General features: G+C 36.3%; 2 protein-coding genes and 1 pseudogene across 3 annotated transcripts in view; 2 read left to right on the top strand and 1 right to left on the bottom strand.

Moving 5' to 3' along the window:
• ABCE1 (ATP-binding cassette, sub-family E (OABP), member 1) overlaps window positions 1–3248 on the top strand; it is a 32833-nt gene extending 29585 nt beyond the window's left edge. For both annotated transcript variants that reach the window (XM_008585933.1, XM_008585934.1), the window contains exons 17-18: window positions 1085–1196; window positions 2724–3248. In XM_008585933.1, coding sequence (XP_008584155.1) covers window positions 1085–1196; window positions 2724–2771 — 160 coding nt within the window. In that variant the 3' untranslated portion in view covers window positions 2772–3248. The remainder of the gene's footprint in view (window positions 1–1084; window positions 1197–2723) is intronic.
• Window positions 3249–7732: 4484 nt separating this feature from the next.
• Window positions 7733–20658, bottom strand: LOC103601513 (OTU domain-containing protein 4-like). The gene is made up of 9 exons (XM_008585935.1): window positions 20614–20658; window positions 20168–20347; window positions 18108–18231; window positions 17751–17806; window positions 17186–17266; window positions 16160–16340; window positions 15329–15589; window positions 14232–14272; window positions 7733–12739 (listed from the first exon to the last, which is right to left on the bottom strand). Exons 1-9 carry the CDS (start codon window positions 20656–20658, stop codon window positions 11528–11530), a joined length of 2181 nt encoding a protein of 726 aa, XP_008584157.1. The 3' UTR covers window positions 7733–11527.
• LOC103601510 lies at window positions 20434–21217 on the top strand (annotated as a pseudogene).
• Window positions 21218–21347: the final 130 nt, after the last annotated feature.

Below are 21347 nucleotides of genomic sequence, written 5' to 3'. Positions count from 1 at the left end.
GAAAAAGAAAACAATATCGAAAGAAGTTACATGATTTACCCCACTGATAATGGTGGTGGTTGAGCTCACAGTAGATCCCAAATATCTGGAGTTGATCTCTAACAGAAGTAACATGATTTCACCTTTTTCCTATCATTTTTACTCATTAGCTTGATTGGGAGCACTTGTAAGAAGCCTAACAACATTCAAATCGGATTATGAGAAATTCCTTTCCTTCAGTACTAAAACCTGTATTAGTTTGAACTGTTTGAAATTACTGATATTCAAATGTTTTTGACTATAAAAACAGGAATTTCATGTAGTTCCAGCATAATGTTTTCTGGTATTGGAAAAGGAGGAATGGAGCTGCTGTTTGAATAAGTCATCCAAGAAATAAAAGTACTATGCTTCTTCCCAGAATTCCTTTGTTTTCATTTTAAGTTTGTCAATTATTGAGAATTATATATTTCTCGAAGAGTTAGGGAAATTTCTTAGAATATATAAAGCTTATTTACTCACATAATGATCCTATCCTCCCTTTTATTTACAAAATGCTTAAAATATTCCACATGTACAAGGGTACTTCAAAAAGTTTGCGGAAATACTTATATATGTTGTGATTTGGCATGACTTAAGAACTGTTTTGGGTGAAAAAGATGAATAAAGGAATTTAAAAATGAGTTATTACTGAAAACCACAGTGTAGAAGTACGTATTCCCCCAAAAGTCAAATTCTTAGTGTAAATATTACTTTTTTGTTGTTAAATTCTCTTCTCCCCTAAAAATGTCAGATTTGAGAGTCTGTAATCTTATTAATGATCTTTTGTTTTTCTAAAGTATTACTTAAATGTCTTTTTTTCCAGATCAGAAATACAGGTTAAACTGTGTTTGGTTTGCAAAAAAAATATTATAGCCAAGCAAACTATATAGTTTGGGCAGTTATTTCTGAACTTAGGACTTATATGCTGTGATTATACTATTACCCAGATGATTTATAATTGGGGAATTAGAGGGAAGAGTGATTCTTAATGCTCTTCATCCCAAAAAGTAGTTAGCATTTTGGTGATAAAATTTACTCAAAATTGATTGATCTTTTTTCCTGTTAGTCCTCAAACCCTTTTGGCTGGCATGAATAAATTTTTGTCTCAGCTTGAAATTACATTCAGAAGAGATCCAAACAACTATAGGCCACGAATAAACAAACTCAATTCTATTAAGGTATGTGGAAAATTAATCTTACATCATAGATAACTTCTATCTCATTATAAGTAATTGAAAACCTGTTTCTTTAAAAACCAATATGATATTTCATTAGTTCTCAGTCAACTTTTTTTATTTTAATACCTGATGTCATCATGATGTATGGACTCAGGCAGAGCTGTTCATGTTATCTACGAGTTGTACCCACTGTTGTACTACCTATGTTAATTGCTATTTTAAGTGACTTTTAAAAAATTAGATTCACTACTGAAATGAAGTTTTTAAGAATACCTTAACCATTTTCTCACTTTTTTCATGTTTTTCAATACATGGTTAAAACGTGCATTTTGTAAGTCTAAACAAGCTCCTTCAATGAGCATCAATTCTAAACAATGGAAAAACATTTTGTCAGCTTAATTGGCTGTGTTTTTCTGTCTTTGTAATACATAAAGTAATTGTGAACCCTACCACTTGATTTTAGTTGGTGAAATACAGTATTTTTAGAAAGCAAAAAAACTCTTTGTTACTCAAAAGTGAATGAAATGTAAAAGCATTTGTACTGCTTTTAGTATCACCTGCAGTGCCTACTTAAAATGTTGTTTACATTTCATCGCCCTGTGTCCATCATCCTTAACACTTAAAAGTCTTAAAAGTATGTTATTCATATCTCTGCTGTACCATATATTTTCATGTTTGTAGTCCTAGCTTTACTACTAAACCATGAGCTCTTGGAGCACCAGAGGCAAAGTCATTTTGCACATCACTGTATTCTAAGCACCTAACACTATGTCTGGATGCCTTTAGCCTTTACTATATATTTTGTTTATAAATGATTGATAAGAAAAAATAATTGCCAAGATAAAGAAATGACAAGTTCTGATATAAAACTGAGGTGTTTTCTCAGTTCTGAAAAGCATATTAAGCAAAAAAAGAGGACAAGAATTTCTTCTGAAGCATTTTATATTGTCATTTCCTTGTGTAGACTCATAGTTCAGTCCCCAGGTGCACCTATTAGTCACTTCTCTATGCCCACTCATCTTAGTAAGCTGGGCAAACAGAGCTGGATTGTTCCTGGGCAGTCTGTAAACAGCACCAGGAAAAACTGTTTTTATACATATCTTGTGGCAGTTCTCAGACAGACAGTATGCAACCTTTTGGGCCAAGAGCTTGAAGTTGAAGTGATGAAAATGGAATTTAATAGTTTTCCCAGAAATAATACATAGCAAAATTTTATGTATGTAAGAAAATGGAATTTAATAGTTTTCCCAGAAATAATACATAGCAAAATTTTATGTATGTAAGGCATCTTATGTAGAGAGCTTGAGTTGGTACAAGTGAGCTGTTCTAGTAGTAGAAATGGGGGGCAGAGGTTGTAATCTTCACTTTGAGTACTGGACCCAGGAATATCCAGAAGCAGATGGTGCAAAGGAGGTTGTATGGACACTATTGTAAACATCACTCAGTAACATCCTGGATGAAAGTCTACCTGCTATGTATAGGAGAATGATGTTGCTGATTTTTGTTGCTTTTCTATTTGTTTTTTAGGATGTAGAACAAAAGAAGAGTGGAAACTACTTTTTCTTGGATGATTAGACTGAATCTGAGAGTATCAATAAGCCATTTATTAAAAAGAAGCATTTACCAGGATTTTTGTCATATAAAACTTCAACCAGGTTTTATGCCCCACATACTCTGGAGTTTGAAGTATAATTTACTTAATGTAACATCAAAAGCCAGTTGTGTTGTGAACTGTAGTCTGAACACAGAAAATGCATTTTTCTGTTCTTAATGATAAGGCCCTTTTTCTGATCATAATATTATGAAGACATTTCAAGCTATACAAATTACCTCCATGTTTTCATGATGTATGGGAAGATTTTCAATAGATGTATTATATTGATGTACCAAATGCTGGCCAGTGTTGCCCCATTTTAAAAATCTTAAAACAGGTTTCTGTACTTACCTGATTTGCAAAGTATGCTAGTAAAATGAAACTGCCCTTATTTTAAAAGCCAGTCGAAGACTCCACTGATGATATTTGATAAATAAACATCAGGATTATATTTGTTATTTGTTTTTAGTCTTTGCACTATATTATCAGTGTATGATTTCCAAGGAAGATTCATATACATACTATCAAACACCACTGTCAGAAAATAGGTATTTGGGGCCGGCCTGGTGGCGCACTGGATAGTGCACTGCTTGGGAAGCGTGGCGGCGCTCCCGCCCAAGGGTTCGGATCCCACATACAGACCGGTTCCCGCTCACTGGCTGAGCGAGGCGCGGGAGCAACGCCGAGGGTTGCAATCCCGTTGCCGGTCCCCAGTCCGGTATGGGGGCAACACTGAGGGTTGCGATCCGTTGCCGGACACGGAAAAAGACAAAAGACAAAAAAAAATAAAAGAAAATAGGTATTTGTTACCAACTTAAGCATTGTATTTAAATTGTTTTTGGTGCTTTTGAACATCTTTATCAAAAATCATTTTAATGTCTTCCACCCACGCGAAAAAAACCTAACTTTACTATGAATTTTTCAGGTTTTACATTCTGTAAGATTCTACTGTAGTTATTCTCAAGGTAATGTCATTTTTCAACCATACGTTTATATAATCACTAATCAAGATTTAGGAAAAAGCATTTCTAAAGAATATCTGCTTCCCTTAAAACTAGACTCAAAATCTTTAGAGTTGGTGTGTAAAGCATCTGTGTATTTTCTAAACCTCCACAGATTTTTCTTATGAGCGGCCAAGGATTGTAAAACACTTTCCTAAGACAATGTTAATGCAATAGTCTCCAGATAGCAATACAGAGTAGTACTCCTTGGAACCACATATACTCATTAAGTTTGGATATAGAGGACATTATCTAACCTTTTTTTTTTAGTTTTGGACAGTGTGTAGTAAGAGTTATACTCATCCAATTTCTTTTAGTTCCTGAATTTGAACGAGATACCTGCAGCCTGAAACCACTTTAATTGTATTTCTTACTAATGCACTGAACTGGAATTAAGTTATTAGTGAGGAAGAGGGTTTACTAAACAAATTAATGGGGCAAGCAAAATAAAGGGGAAAATTAGAAATTATTTGACAGACTTAGAGCTCCTTAAAAGGGTTAATAAGCAAACAGTGGACAGAAAGAACAGTTTAATGAACCCATTAGGCCTTCTAAAAAAATAATTTGTGATTAATCCATAAATATATGTTTGTTGTGGAAAACAGAAATATCCAGAAGTATATGGAGTAAAAAAATGATCTCCCTTCATTACCTTTCCAAAGGTTACTAGTGTTTGAGTTTAATAATTATATTCTTTGGGGCCGGCCCGGTGGCGCACTGCTACAGTGCGCCGCTTGGGAAGCGCGGCGGCGCTCCCGCCGAGGGTTCGGATCCCACATACAGACCGGTTCCCGCTCACTGGCTGAGCGGGGAGCGGGGGCAACACCAAGGGTTGCGATCCCGTTGCCGGTCCCGGTCCGGTACGGGCACGACACTGAGGGTTGCGATCCGTTGCCGGTCACAAAAAAAGACAAAAAAATAATAATAATAATAATTATATTCTTTCATGCTCTTTTCTTTGCACTTACCTAAGTATGAATATGTAAAGGGTTTATTTTGTACATATTGGGATTACATTAAAATAAGTAGTGCCTATTTTTAAGGATAAGTTAAATTTCTGAATGATTATTTCAAATATATTGAATAAAATAAGACAAAAGCTGTTTTTATTTACTGATTCCATATTCTGTCCTAAAGAAGATGCTTGTGATATAATAGCATAGTTCTTCTACTTATTGTTCATGACAAAATATATACTAATTATAAGGTAACATTTCTCAGGTAAATGAAATATTAAAAATATGAATTTAAATGTTACTTTAATTTTGTATAGCAATAGAAAGGCCTACAATTGCTAACACAAGAAAAGGGTTTTGTCTATAAAATCAGTATTACCAACACAAATTAAATATATACCATCAATGCAGATGTTAGCTGTTTTACACTTGATCTTAGCCAAAAGGCCGAGAAGCAATGTTAGCCGTTTTAAAAAGAATGACACTACTAGATGTGAACTGATTAGAAAGTCTAAAATACTAGGTAAAAAAGCAAGGTGTGTAACAGTTTATATACATTATATACACAACCATTTATGTGAAAATATACAAAATATTAAAATATGCGTAGGGATACTCAACAGACTGCTTTTGGGAAGGACAACTTGGTTAATAGGGAAGGAAAGGAGATACATAATGCCTTTTGAATTTTATATTTTGCATGAATCACCTATATAAGTCATTGAAGTTTTTAAATCGTCATTTAGAGATAATTTGTATTTACTGTGTTCACCTAGTATAGAGCAGTCTTTAAAAAGGCAGTGTACTGATACTATGACTATTTTCTGCAATAGAAGTTAACCAATCCAGTCCTGTATCCGTCTTACCACTCAGCGTTTAGCGTGGTGGCCGGCAGGTAGTGGGCCTAATATATTGAAGGAATGAACCTTCGTGGCACAGACAAGACCAGAAAAACTACTTGAGTATATAATTTCATTAATGTTCATCAACATACTTAGACACGTGTATGTTAATCCCTTAACCCAGTGCCTGCATATTGTGAGCACCCTGGTTCACAAGAGAAAGTCATTGTTCTGGGCTGGAGTCAGAAAGGACTGTAAGGGAAGGAGCTCCCAGGAAAAAGTAATAGCACCAGTCTCAGAAGTGCTGTAAGGATATGAGATCCACGTAAAGCAGGTCAGAGGCAAAAATGAGCATGGGTATTCAAGAGATGCAGGAAAGGATGAATACAGAAGATTGCAGTGGGCTTTCTGTGCCTCCAAGATTTAAAGTAGAGGTTTTTACATGCTAGAAGGAACTGAAAAGAGACAAGGCAAGTCCAGTTAGAGAAGCAGCAAGAATTATCACAATAGTTAAGAAGCTTACACTTCTATATCTTCCTTTCTTTTAATTTTCAGAAACATTTATAGGCTGTCCACTTAATTCTTGCAGGCCTAAACTCTTGCTGTTGTTGGATTCTTTGCGCATTTTGATTTGTGAGGTGGTGTTCATGAGGCTGTATCTGTATCTGCAAATTCTCAGATTTAATGTGGCACATAACCCCATTTCTTCCCAACTCTGTACTCATCACCACCTCCTTTACTAATTTGTTTGGGTAAATTAGTGTGCCCAGCCCCAGGTGGTTGATCCTAATTGGTCTAAGACAGGCATAACAATCTTCTTCCATATTTTCCTAGTCTCTCTTGCTGTTAGGTGGGCCATGTGACCCAGTTCTGGCCAGTAAGTTGAAAGAAGTCTCTTGGGGCATTTCTGGAAATCCTCTTCCTTTCATAATGAAATGAGATGTGTATCTGGTAGTTTCTTGTGGATGTGATATATGGAGCAAGCATTCTGTGCCCATAAGGTGATATATATGAGGGAAATGCCAGGAAAGCTACAAGGATGCTAGTCATCACATCAAACACTGTACAACTGCCAACAGCCACTTCCCTCCAATTTTCTTATGGAAGAAATAAATCCCTATTTGTTTAAGCTACTGTAAGTCAAACTGGTTTTCTGTTGCTTGCCACCAAGTACTGTTAGCGCATTGCCTGAGGTGTCCTTCCAAAGGCTTTCCGTTTGCCTTCTGCCAGATGACACATCTGTGTTACCTGTTTGGAGCCACTCTTCATTTTTCTTAGTTTGCAGATTCCTGGACCTCAAACCTAAATGTACATGGTTTAACATTTTCAGTGCAGTTTTGTTTTCAAGAACCTGGAACCCAGGTCAAGAGTCTTTATCTGTAGGAAATTTTTATTATTGCTATTTTACTGAGGTGATCCTTGCTTTAATGCAAATGTGTTCACTCCAGCTCCCAACCCTGCATGTGCCTAAGCCTACATCTCCCCTATTTATAAGAAATTCACTGAGCCTAGCTGGCATCCAAACATTCTTACAGGTTATCAGAGAACCCAGAAAACTCACCTGCTTCAGTCTGTCAAACCCAAGTGAATTGTATTTGCTTTTAAAGAAATTTGCTTTAAAAAAAAAAGCCACATCTACTTCTAGTTAGGTATATTACATGTGGCATGCAAAGACAAATTACTACTATATTATTTGCATAGCACTCAGACTTCCTGATCAAAAGGTAATCTCAATATTTTTAAAAAGGGTAGATTTTCACAATGGTATGTACAAGTGAGAAATATATAAGTATACTTGATAGCTTTGTTTTTAAAATTTTCAATTTGCTTCATTTTTCTTCAGACAGCATTGTTACTGAATACTAACTAAAAATTAAATTATTCTTAGACATTCTGCCCATTCCCATTTCATTTGGTGATTACTGAAAAAATGATAGCACTAGCCATAAAACCCAAATTCTACCACTTACTAGTAGAACAACCTTATTAGGCAAATAATTTGGCCTTCTTCTCAGATTCATTACGTATATATAGTAGGGAAAATAAACATGGGTTTTTAGTTGCCCATACTGGAATTCTCTTTTGGCTGGAAAAATACCATGGAAATTTGTTTAACCCTGTAACCAAAGAATCACAAGCAGAATCAAGAGACAAAATTTAATATATGCACACAGTTTTTTATATAATGCAGCATCACACCATGTAGGGCATTTACTCTTATTTTATACATTCAGATATGTTTGAAACACTTCTTAAGGCTACAAAACAGAACATAGAAAAATAAACAGGAATATATTCAACACTTACAAAAAGTGATATGATAAAGTATATAAAGTACTATTTTCCTTTCCAACACTTCAAAAGATATGTATATATACTTTTTTTTTTACATGTAACATCACAAATGATCACATCTTCACATGCTTTTAAGTATTATTTGTACTCAGTGTAAGGCTATTATCATTTTCATACATAAACTTTTTCTAACTCTGTAACAATGCAATTTTTAATCCATTCAAGTAAATTCAACCCTAAAGTTGCTGTTTCCCAGCATTAAGACATGCACCCACCCCTCTTATAGGATTTTCTAAAACTTGTATTTCAGGGGAGAAAAAAAAATCTCTTAAAAAAAAATCCCAATTAATGGGAGAGTAAATGTCTGACACTAGTAGCAAAACCTTAGTTCTTTGAAATTGACATACTGGAAAGTGAGCCATTATAATTTTAAACAAAAATAGCATTTAGATATAATATAGGGAACAAAATACAGTAAACAGAAACAGTGTAGCCAAATATGCATTCTCTTCAGCTACACTTAGAATGGACCTTGCTTAGTACCCATAAAGTGAAAGACAAAAAGTTTACCTCATCTAAAACTGTAGGTAAAACAAATGAGGCAAAAATAAATATTGCTAGTTTGTAGGATGGCTGAATGTTTTCTAAACCAGTCTGGTTAGAAAGGAACTTTATTGCACCAAGTCAATCAAGTTTGCAGTTCACAGGCATTTTAACTCAACCTTGAGTCACAAAGGGTACAACACACTGCAAGAAAATAGAGTTTGCATCAAATAAGCTGTATCCGCATTATGGTTTGGGAAACCTGCCAGGTCAAGGCAAGGTCTGAGTTTAGGTCTGCATGAAAATGAACTTGTGGGTTACTAGTAAACAGCATGAGGACTACACAGATGCCAGCATCCTGTTGCCAAGGAACACATGGGACAAGAGTTGAAGATTTATCCAAGAGGAGAGGAACCTGAAGAAGAGATACATACTACTAAAAGGAAAGGAGGATAGAATCAAGCTCAGCTTTTGCACCTAACTAAAAAAAGAACAAGAGAGCTTTGGTCAGTCTAAACATTTGTTCTTCAAAATGTGTGTGATTGTAATACGGTGAACTTTCATAATTTCCAACTCAAAATACAAATGATTCTTAGAGTTCTATACTTTTGCTTCCTTTCTCATATAGAAATATTACATTTGTCAACATACAGTATGACATACAGTTAAAGGAAGACAAAAAGCTTGCCTGGCCCTAGTTTGACCTCAGCATAAGGCAAAATCCCCTGGACTTATACATTTTAAAGCAAACCTAAAGGAAAAAAACAAAACTGACCTTCATGCAAAGATTGATAATTTTTAAACTATCAAAAGTCAGAGTTCTTTTATTCCAGAGTTCACTGAGAATAGTACCATCCACTAAAATTCTCTTTCAGCACTGTTTCCATTATGCCCTGGAGTTGACACATGGGAAACAGGAACCAAATCAGTGTTTCTTTCAGGAGCTATAGAGTATTCTGTTTCTCAGTTGAGGTAAAGAAATGAATAGTATGCTTTCCTATCCAATCTTCTGTTCCAGAAACTGAGACGAAACGCCAGTCAATAAAATGAAGGACAATGGAAATAGCAATTTCTTTTGGACTCCTGAGATCAAACTTATATTGAACTTTAAATCTGTTATTTATATCAAAATGTGATTTTTATAAAATTTATCAGGTAAGTTAATCCTACATAAAAAAGTATGGGCTGAAAATGGAGGACCCTCTAATCTTCTCATTCGATAATTCAGCAATTGATATTAAGAAAAAAATGGCTTAAGCAGTACCTTCAACAACTTATCTAGCTTAGAAGGTGACAACAGAAATTCCTTTCAACAGGTTCTCTCAAGAATTTTCCTTTCCACAAAACCATCCCAGTCTTTATAAGTTTTTACCTAGCACCATCATAATGTTATCTTTCAAAGTGCTCTCTAAAATCCTATGTTACAAAATTATCTAAATGCTAATTACTACTCAAATCAGCAGTTAAACAGACATTAGGTAATTAAAATAGCACAAAGATAAATAACCATTATTACAGTACAGTGGAGATCTCACTGAGCCTAGCTGGCATCCAAACATTCCTGTAGGTTATCAGAGAACCCAGAAAACTCATCTGCTTCAGTTTGTCAAATTCAAGTGAATTGTATTTGCATTTAAAGTAATTTGCTTTAAAAAAAAAGAAAAGAAAAAAACCACCACATCTATTTTTGGCTAGATATATTGTGTACACATGGCATGCAAAGAGAAATTACTATTATTTGCATAGCACTCAAACTTCCTGATCAAAACATAATCTTGACATTAAGGGCAGATTTTCACATTGGTATGTACAAATAAGAAATATAAGCTACAGTTATTTTTACAAAGTAACACAGATGAATGAATACTGTGTTAATTCAGAGTCCAATCTCCAAATGAGAACAGAGTGCAACATGCAAAGGGAACCTCTAGTGAATACTGCAAACATTGGAAGGAAGCAGGATCAAAGACATGTTACCTAACAATAACAAACTTATAAAATACAAAGCAAAACCATTTTCTAGCAGCATCCTCTAGAAAAGAACTAGAAGTCACAATCATCTTATTTTTTTCTAATAGTTCCAGCCATGACGAGTTGAACATGCAAACGTAAAGTAATACACATAACCAATGGTGCAAGGAGGAAAACAAAACACAGTAACTCTCTCTAGAAACCTGTCAAGCTAAAAATTTTTAACATTTCTTCTCACAAAATATTTAGAATCTGTCAGTGCATTAGTGTTAAAGTGGCATTAAAAAACTTCTGCAGTTTTAACAGATGCAGATTATTTTCAAAATGCATAGCATCTACATTTCTTTCGAGTAGGCACCATGATATTTACACCAGTGCTAAGAATTCTTGGTGGAAACAGCCATTTCATTGGATTTCCTACTATTTCTTAAACATCTATTCTTGTATGCGATCTCAAGTTAAACAAATACTCACCAAAATTCAAAAATATACCCTATGAATATTAAAAGAACTATATACAACATTACTAAGACACAGGTTAATAGGCTGCCTTATGTGTAATATTAAAGAGAAGACATTATTCAAGTTTGACAGATATTGAGATGAAAGGCCTTTGGGTTGGAAGCATTTTAAAAGACGACAGTGTTTTAGGCTGAGAATTGTTTGAGCCCAGTTTATGACTAAGGCATTGCATAATAAAATATACATTTCTATTTGGTGCAATGTTACATTTTGGAATCTATAGTGTGTCAAATGGTGTATTTTCTTGTCACTTTAGTAAACACTATAAAGCATATATTTTCCAATGCTTGAAGTCAAACTTATACAAGGAAAAAGAACAAACACTAATTATACTAAGCTGTTTATAAAAAATACTTTAACAAACTTATTTTCTACTTCTTACGGGAGCCGTCACCCGATAAATAAATCAGATTTTGAATAAAGAAAAATGGCAATGCCAGGAATTTGCCTCCCCCCTTGATTTCATGTCCAAAATGAGAGTGAGGGTCAAGGGGGAGGGGAGGAAATAGTTCCAATTTGGGTTTTTATTTTAATGTGTTTTTTTTAAAGCCTTCAGGAACATTCACCTAAGAAAGGATTTCTGCTCTAAATACTCTAGCAACAACTATCAAGTGTGTTGTCCCCTATGGCCATCACCCATCCCTGATCTCCTCCTATCTCCCCTATATGGTCGTCCTCTGACATTTCGATGGTACTGATAACCTTCATCCCGGCTTCTGCTTGGCTGCCCTTTCCAGGACTCCTCACCTCTCACATGTTGATATCCACCCCTACCAGAATAGCCCCAATCACTTTTGTACTTCCTGCCTCCGTAAGTCTGATTATAGAACTGCTTGGATCTACCACTTCTCAGAATATTAGACACTTCACTTTCATCTTCTGAACTCTCTTCTTTTGGTCTTTGCACTCTGCTATCCACAGAGTTGGCCCCAGGGCTGACCACTTCAGCAGCAGTCTTAGGATCTTTTACTTTTTCTGGTTTTTCTTTCAGACTTTGAGTGGTCCTTTTAGACTCAAGTTCAACAGGCACAGCTTCTTTCTCTCTGTTTAGAATCTGATTGGGAAGATGAGCCTTTCCTTCTGCTACAGGAGGGATGGAAGCCAATGCCATATCTGCCTTCCGTGTCTGGGACGATTGCTCCACCCGGCCTTCAAGCTTATTGCTCACACTTTCTTCAGGGACAGAATGTGCAACTTCACCCCTGCCTTCCAGAAACTCATCTGCTGCTGAACCACATTCTTTAGATAGATCCAGGTTTTCCAGAGGCAGATCCAATTCTCCTTTTTCATCAGAGGGCAAGACAATATTCTGCCTCATTACTGGACTTTCTATGAATCCTTGAAAAGGGTACCCATACCAAACAGGAGGAAAGAAAGGAGGTGCAATGGGAACTGGGCCTAAGAATGGATTAGGTCCAAAGGACGGATGTGGGAACATATTCTTGCTACTTAGTGACTCTTCATATTCAGCATGAAGAAGCTGCCCAGGATTCTCAGATTCAAGATCAGCCTGGTAAGACAACTGTCCATGACTTTCAGACACCTGAGATGGAGGGATAACCAGAGGTGCAGAAAATGCCGGCGGTCCAATCTCTGCCTGTGGCATTTGACCATTAACACTGGCCTCAGTCTGCATAGGAAAGTGTGCATCGGTACAGGTACAATCACTTTCATTCTGAGCAGAAGGAGCTTCGTGGAACCAAGGATTATGAGGATACACAGGGACAGGGACCTTTGGGTACATCCTGCAGGCTGCCAGGTAGGCCTGGTGCAGAGGGTACAGGTAAGAATGTGGGGCCCACATAGGACAACTATATGCCTAAAAGAAACACAAAAACAGTAAAATAAACAAAAAGGGAGGGGGAAAAAGAGGTTTGGGTGGATATCTATCTAAAAGTACTGGGTTCAAGATAAGTTCCTCATGCCTGCAAAGACCATATAATCTACAGTCCAAATATTAGATCACTGTGATACCAAACATAAAAAGGAATTTTACAAAATCAAGCCACTGCTTTAAGATTCCATTTCTTGCTCCTATAGTGAAACCAATACAAAGTCCTGATCTACAGTCCAAATATTAGATCACTGTGATACCAAACATAAAAAGGAATTTTACAAAATCAAGTCACTGCTTTAAGATTCCATTTCTTGCTCCTATAGTGAAACCAATACAAAGTCCTGACAAAAAGATTGATAAAGAGACTGTACCTCAATCACTGGCTGTTAGCTAGAACTGCATTTACATTCTGGCTCTACCAGTAACTCACTATGTGGCCCCATGCTGACCAGTTAACCTGTCTGGACCTGTTCTTACCAGGAAAATACTGGCATAGGAGAAGGTGATCTCCAATGTTAGGACTCCACAATTCTAGTAGCCCCCAGAGCACACCTACTGCAAGAATTAAGTTACACCTTTAATCAAGAAGGGTAATGCTGAAAATGAAATACTCTAAACCTTCTTCTGAAAAGGTTCAGGTAAAAACCAAAATATGAAGAAAATATAGCCAGCTAATTAACTGGCTAACCAATTAGATAAAGCCCACATTATAATTAGATAAATATAAAACTAGGGAATGAATATAGATGACTAAATATAAAACTAGGAAATATATGAGTGGTAAAATTAATCAAGTCTTTTATGCAACAGGTCAGTAGGCTAGGATAGGACTCTTCATTTCATATTTTAACTGTCTAGAACCCACAGAATCTAATTCAGGACAGGAGACAACTCAGCACTGACAAGTACCTAAAGCTCTACAGCAGCCTTTCTAAGAAAAGCTATTTCTAGATTGACCAATTCTCAAGAAATATCTCTGCTGTGCTAGTGAACAACCATACCACCTTTATAGAGGAGTACTTTCACAAGTTATTTCTTTGGATCCTTTCAACAGCTGAGGCAGGTCATATTGAGAATATTACCCCCATTCCATAAACGAAGCAGGCTAGGCTCAGATACACTCAGTGGCTTGCCCAGGGCTACACAGTTAAAGAGTGATGGCAGAGAACTTCAAACCTAGATCTTTCATCTCATTTGCCAGTGAGGGCATTTCCACGAGCCTGCCCAAGGGCGTGGCCATTTTCTGAATATACTCACAGGTTAAACCATCTCCAATTAGGAGGAAAAAGCAGCAAAAACTGGGGCTTCTACCACCACCAAAAACAAATTATACAATACTAAAAAATCTTAAAATAATGAGATTTAGTAAACCTGAGGTTACTGACAGGATAAAAGTTAACATTATTTAAAGAGTAATAATTTAAAACAGTATTAATTTTAATAAAATAACTTTAAAATGATAAAATGTAAATACCTTCACGCCAAGATTGAAGAAGAACCGAAGAATGTTCTTATCTGAAAATAAAATAATTACTCACTAAAACTATACATTCCACAAAGCTTTTATTTTAATCATCCTCAATCACTATGTAGTTCTAAAGACAATTTTACCTATTAGAACTGTTTTCTCTAGCCTGTGATATAAAACATACATAAAAACTGCAATATAACCGAAAGACAGGCTATTACTATAGGGTAATTACAGGTTCAATATGCTTTGTCTATATTAACATCTAAATCCCAAAATGGCTTAAGCTGAGACTTTTATCTGATTAAAAGTAAGAAGGAAACTCAGGTGCCCATTATATTTCAACTTTTCTGTAGACTTTAAAAATCATGAAATGAAAATATTGAGAGAGAATGATAAAATCAACATATACATAACTTATTAGTAACATGATTGGTCGGGGTATTCATATGCCATTAGCCCATTACCTATCAACTTGAACATCAAACCACTGACTAGTGAAACAAAATTATCCACATAAATCCAGGTACAGAGCATATATTGCACTACTCTTATCAGTTTTACAGATGTAAAACTTTGCAAACTAAAAATGGGGGGATGTAAATTCCTTAAAAATAAAGGGGGCAAGCAAATTTAAAAAGAATTCTCTAAACAAAAATAATATTAAGTATAGTACTATAATAACAGCTACTACATATTATATTCACTCTTCTCCATAATTTTTTCATGAATAAAGTAATAGGAGTAGTTCTAAAAACCAAGCCAGTGTTGAGAAAATTCAGTAAGGTTTACGTATTTAGTTAGTGAAATTATCATGATCCTAATTCAAAATGGTTTCAAGGCTGGTTATGAAAAAACGCAAAAGGAGACGGGCCATTACTAAATATACAAAAAGCATTTCCTAATAAAACTAAGCCGAAACAGGAGTGAATGGCCAATAGCCAAATCTCTACTGTACTTCCCACCTAAGCCCTTCCCTTCAGCTTACTAAGAAACCAGACCTCTAATTTCTACTTGTATCTTTCTACTTGTATCTTTTAATCTCACTAAACCTGTTTGTATTTGATGAACAGAATCAACTTGAACTTAGAGAAGGATCTCACCTTTAGGCAAATCATCCCCGGTCTGACACAGTGAATAAGGTGGTGCAATGGCTCGATCTCCCTTTTCATTATAAGGAAACCCAGGATAGAGTGGGTCTTGGTAAAGGCTCAATGTCTGAGGCAAAGGCATCAAGGGCTGGTTAACTGCCTGTATTGACACAGGAACTGGAGAGGGTGCTAAATGAGCTTGGGATACAGCAGAATCGGGTCCAGTGGTCAGAGTCTGTGTCACTGACAAAACAGGAATTTGAGCAGGAACACCTACAAAAGAGAAAAAGGAAACAAAAACTATAAAAAGCTGAAAATTATTCTCCTCTACAAATACAAGTTTACATTAAACTATAAAGAATGCCACACTATAGCTGGTAAAATGGTGTGTAGGTAGACAAGCAATCTAAAGAAATACTTTTTACATCAACCAAGGATTTTCCTAGACACATAGAGGATAATGAGCCCAAGAAACAAGCTCTGAGTCAACATCTTCTAACAGCAGCTCTTACAAACATGTGTAAGACACAGGTCCTGGGAAAGGGTTCAACTGGGGGCCACAAAAAGCTGGCCTATGAGGGAAGCAATCAAAGCAACCAGTGAAGATAACCAGCTCACACATAATGCTCCTGGGAGTATGAGGATATACCTTAAATGAATACCACCCCAATGAACTTATCCCTCCCACGCTGGAAGCAGAGAAAAAAGCAGAGTCACAGAAAGCTCTGTGAGATTCCACACCCCTAACCCTGCTTTGAGCAACTCTCACTCTAGAATTTGAAGTCTCTGACTTGAAAGGCTTTTGTTGGTTGGTTGGTTGGATTTTCTCAATTTTTGTCTAACCTGTTGGTCCAAAAGTTGTAGGTTCACTTGGCCAGGCTGGCACAGTGGCTGGTAAAGAAGGCACCGCAGGAGTTAGATGTACCTCTGGAGAAACTAGAATGGGAGCTGGATTTGACAAAGACACATGTTCTGCTGGCTTCTTCAAGAATGGGGGGCAGGTAGAAAAAGACAAGAATTCATTTTACTTAAACACTAATGTTAAGCCACCAGATGTACTGCCTTTTACACACTTTCTTGTCTTAGAAACAAAAGAAAGCACAGCAACTAAAAATAATATGCAAACAAATTTGATCCTAACCGAAGGTTGCCTACACACAAGTCACAGAAGTCACTGGCAGAGTTAGAAACATAATGCTTTCAAAGCAAGTGAGCAAAATTATTGAAATCATCTTGAATTTCATGAGTTATTTAGAAAAACTCACACAAACACATGCCACTTAACTATAAGTTTTCTTACCAATATGAAGTGTGTTAATTGAAAGGCATTTAACATTGAACATTCTCTACTCCTGTATTAGACCAAGAACCAAAATGTCTGTCTGAATTCAGTTTCCTTCATCATTAAACTTATAAATTGGTGGTTTTGTTTTTTAAATGTATATTTTTCAAATCTCTTCCATCAGTACATGCCTTCCCTTCTATGAAATAATTGTTAATGATGCAGACAATTCTTCAAAAAAGAATCTTGAAATAAAACAGAAATTCAGTTTCCCTTCAAAAATCTAATCCACAAGCCAACAAAAGGTAACACAAGGTAATAAATATAAAGATAACGAAACAGAAACTTTTTAAAAATCAATTCAGAAAAACATTCTCTATGTCCAGAAAATAACATTCCCTAAATACTGAGAACATTCCGAACTAACATCAGAATTATAGAAAAATCATAACTGCACCCAAATTGTGATGCTAGAATAAATTCTCCCCATTTCCTATATAGATGTCTTCTGTTTTTAAATGATCAAATACAGACCAAAAAAACTCAGAGAATGGAACATTTAATGTCAAATGTAACAATGTACTTACTTGTTCTGCAGGAGATGGGCACTCTAATTTCTTTGACTTTGATGGTGATGAAACTCTTGCACATTTACTATCACTAACATTCTTTAAAAGCAAAAAAAAAAAAAAGAAGGTGTAATTCTGGAATAATGGTGGTTGCCTTTATAATTCACCCTACCTGCACCTGACAGAACTCTCCTCTCATCACTGAGTATTTTTTCCAATTATATCTGGTCTTCAATAGGTAGGTTAACTTTGCCTGCACATCTTTATCATATCAAACTACTGCATAGATTTTACTGGGGGAATGGCTTCAAATAGCCGACTCTTCTCCGTCTACTCTAGAGTGATGGAGAGTAAAAGCTACTTTCCAACAATTCAGATAGGGCATCCCAATGTACCTTGAAGAAATGGTTATGATTTGTGAGTGACTTCTCAAGCTCTGGTATCTTTTCCTTGCTTTTCTACTTCCCTAAAACATACTTATAAATGTTAAAATCAGCTCCATCTTCTTCCATTTCTTCCTACTGTATTATCACAATGTTAAGGTAAAAAAACAAAAGATGCAATTAGTGTTTAAAACTTTTACCTCCAATGTGCTTGGCTCAGGTTTTTTATCCAAGTGAATAAGTCCATGGAAAGAGTCTAGAATAGATAGAGATTTTTAAAAAGGCAGCATGGGCCACCAGTCAGGTTTGAACACAGAAGAACAAATTATGAAGACAGAGAAAGCCAAAAGTACTTTTTGAACCATGTTTAGTCAATAAAAAGTGTGATTTTTAGAATAACATGTAATGTTTTACCTCGAAGTAATGTTTCTCTACAACAGTCAGATATGTGACATCCAATAAACTGCTTAACAATTTAAAGTGTTCTTTTCCCAATATATTACTTTAAACCAGGCACAGATCTCTAGCATCTGCTTTCAAACGGTGAAATAACATACCTTTGTCTTTTCGTTCTTCTGTATCCATTCTCCGCCTACTTCCTTTTCTATCACTTACATGTGATGATTTTCTCTGGTTGCTTGGGTTGCTACTCTGAGAAGCTGACTGACTGACTGATGAGCTCTTTAAAATGAACAAAATCCAAAATTTTGTGTTAAAGATTACCCACAAATACATGAAGAGAAGTCCTGTAACTAGGGTACCCATTTAACTCAGTTGGTTAGAGCATGGTGCTGATAACACCAAGGCCCAGGGTTCAATCCCTGTACCAGCCAGCCGCCAAAAAAAAAGAAAAAAGAAAAAGAAAGTCCTGTAACTAATCTTACTCTTCATACTTGTAACTAAAACTCTCAAAATTCACAGCCCTATATTTTTATACTTCTGAAACTACAAAAGATTGATTCTCGGGTCCACATTTAACTATATATTCTACATTAATAGTCTCATTACTGAGTCAAAGCATTAGGTAATCAGACCTTAGGCCTTAATTAACAGTTAGACTTCTTTTCATATCCCCTATTTCAGGACGCCACCCTAACCAAACCTTCTTCACCTTGTAACTTAAATTCTTTGCACAAATAGCATTCTCTGCACCAATCTTCAAAGAAGTCATTGTAGAGCCATAGTCTTTGGGGGAGGGTCGGGGGGCCTAAGTGCAAACTAGCAGATACAGTGTACTAGGATTCTTATCATTGAAATGCTACTGACTGTCAGCAAATCACAAGATCCAGTCTTCTAACTAGTAAAACAAAAGGACTGGAATAAGTCAGGATTTTAAGCTAAGTTATCCTTGAGGGTCATAGGTTCATATTCTAGCACTGTAAGTAAATGTTTTACACAGCTGAAAAGGAGATATCAGTCCTCTCTAGCAAGAGTTTTCTAGAAGACAGACCTAAGTCACTATCAAATCAATTACAGAATCAGACTCCCTAGTCTAAAAATGATGAGTATGAAGACCCCATTTTAACAACCAAAATATTTCACAATCTGTCTCCATATTATAATAGTTGTACTTTTACCATTCACTTACTGAAAAAAGTGAAGGTATGAGTACAAGCTTAAATGATTTATAGTTGTTTTTATACAAACATTATGAAAAAATGACATATGACATGAGATAAATGTACTTGGCACACAATGCCTATTCACATAAAGATCTGAGCACTTCTTCCGATAGATTCGAACTACTATTCCAGATCACCTGTTTTCACCTGACCTCCTCCTCAGACCTCTAAGAAATTCGACAGACAATCGAATGTGTTGGGCTTAATGTTTTATACTGGGTAGCCTCCCATAACACTCCATTTTGTTTAATCAACTGTTAAGAAAAAGTATCTAATGACCATTCCGTGTCATAGGCCATTTGGATACCACTAACCAACACTTAAAAGACCATAGACACGGGGCTCCCAGCCCTAAAAATGAATTAGTAATCCCTCCCCTGTGCTGCCAATGAACCCCTCTCAAACAGCACATACTTCACTCTACATGAGAACAGTTCTCCCTTCTGACTCCCCCCAAAAGAGTTAAGAAACTTGAAAGGAGAGAACATTTCATCAGAGAAGCATCCATCACAGCCAGTGTCTGACACACGGAACAAGGACTAAGCCACAGCAGTATATGCTACCACCACCAACATATTGAACAATGTAAAAGATAGCTCTCATTATATACATCAGATCCTCGTATGTTCAATAAAGTGAAGAAAGTTTCCTGATTTTATAGCTGTAACTTATAGTAGGTTAATTGAATCTTGACCACTACCGCATTTTACTTTGGCTAGCAAATTAAACGTGTTTTGGTTCTAAAGATAAGCCTAAACACTACAAGTGAACGAATGAATTTACTTGCCTCCACTATGTTATCAACATTTCAGTAATATCTCTAGACCTCATATTCTGCATGTAAAATGTGAAAAGGAGAGAGAACTACATGATCTTTAAGGTACCTTTCAGTTTAAAAATTATTAGTCTAACACTGGAAATCACAGTTTAATACAGAAACTATATTATGAGAGACTTCTAAATAATAACTTTTAAAAATCTCTTTTTATACATACGGAAAGGGCTGGGAAAGCCTGTTCATCTCTGTTCTGAATTTCATAAAGTAAACGAGATTCTTCTATAGCTTGCTTCTCTCTGCGCTCTTCTGGAGAGAGGCCGAAATAGTTAGATTCTCGACTCGTATGATCAAAGTCCTCAACTCTCTCACGATCAGGTTTTCTGTCAAATAAAACAATCTTGTCAGAAAGGAGGAAAAAAAAAAAAGACAAAATGTACTGAGTAGCTAAGATACAATTATCAATTTTCAATACAAATATTCAACTAACTTAACTACACTCTGACCTTTTAGAACTTTTGGCAGCCTGGTTATTAATAAACACTTAGCAAATGGAAGCTCCCATAGCTTCCTTACAAAGGAAGGCTCTGTTAGGCTACCTTACAGAGTCAAGAAGACAAACTTACAATGGGAGGGAAAAAAAAGGAAAAGAAACATATAACTCACTTCCAAGTGATACAGAAAGGCAGATTTTTTTTTTTTCCTTTTCATCACGGCAGAAATGTAAGCACGGTATATATTCTTTATGCCATATTCTAATACTTTCACAAGAATTCACTCTCAAAAGAAAGGGATAGCTTTTCACAAGATGGCGCCAAAGGCAAAGAAGGAAGCTCCTGCCCCTGCCAAAGCAGAAGTCAAAGTGAAGGCTTTGAAGGCCAAGGATGCAGAGCTGAAAGGTGTCCAAAGCCACAAACAAAAGATCTGCACATCACCCACCTTCCGGCAGCCCAAAACACTGCGGCTCCGGAGGCAACCCAAATATCCTCAAAGAATGCCCCCAGGAGAAACAGGCTTGACCACTGTGCCATCATCAAGTTCCCCCTGACCACTAAGTCTGCCTTGAAGACAGAGGACAACAGCACACTTGTGTTCATTGTGGATGTCAAGGCCAATAAGCACCAGATTAAACAGGCTTGAAGAAGCTCTATGACATTCATGTGGACAGGGTCATACCCCGATCAGGTCTGATGGAGAGAAGATGGCATATGCTCGATTGGCTCCTAATTATGATGCTTTGGATATTGCCAACAAAACTGGGATCATCTAAACGGAGTCCAGCTGGTTAATTCTAAATACACATTTTTTTCACCATTAAAAGAGTAAGTAGGGGCCGGCCCGGTGGCGCACTGCTACAGTGCGCCGCTTGGGAGCGCGGCGGCGCCCCCGCCGAGGGGTCA

Source organism: Galeopterus variegatus, unplaced genomic scaffold (assembly GCF_000696425.1).
Source record: "Galeopterus variegatus unplaced genomic scaffold, G_variegatus-3.0.2 Scaffold3765, whole genome shotgun sequence".
Taxonomy (NCBI): domain Eukaryota; kingdom Metazoa; phylum Chordata; class Mammalia; order Dermoptera; family Cynocephalidae; genus Galeopterus; species Galeopterus variegatus.
The sequence above is the reverse complement of the archived record's forward strand: the minus strand, read 5'-3'. Positions and strand labels throughout refer to the sequence as shown.

What these genes read in the sequence shown, in the direction of transcription:
- LOC103601513 (XM_008585935.1), bottom strand. Translation starts at nt 20,658, where the DNA reads ATGAAAAGGAAAAAAAAAAAATCTGCCTTTCTGTATCACTTGGAA. An exon ending in AGGCTTTCCCAGCCCTTTCC is followed by an intron (nt 18,232 to 20,167) that starts GTATGTATAAAA and finishes TTCATTTTAAAG; the next exon opens with AGCTCATCAGTCAGTCAGTC. An exon ending in CGGGGATGATTTGCCTAAAG is followed by an intron (nt 14,273 to 15,328) that starts GTGAGATCCTTC and finishes TTTTATTTTCAG; the next exon opens with ATAAGAACATTCTTCGGTTC.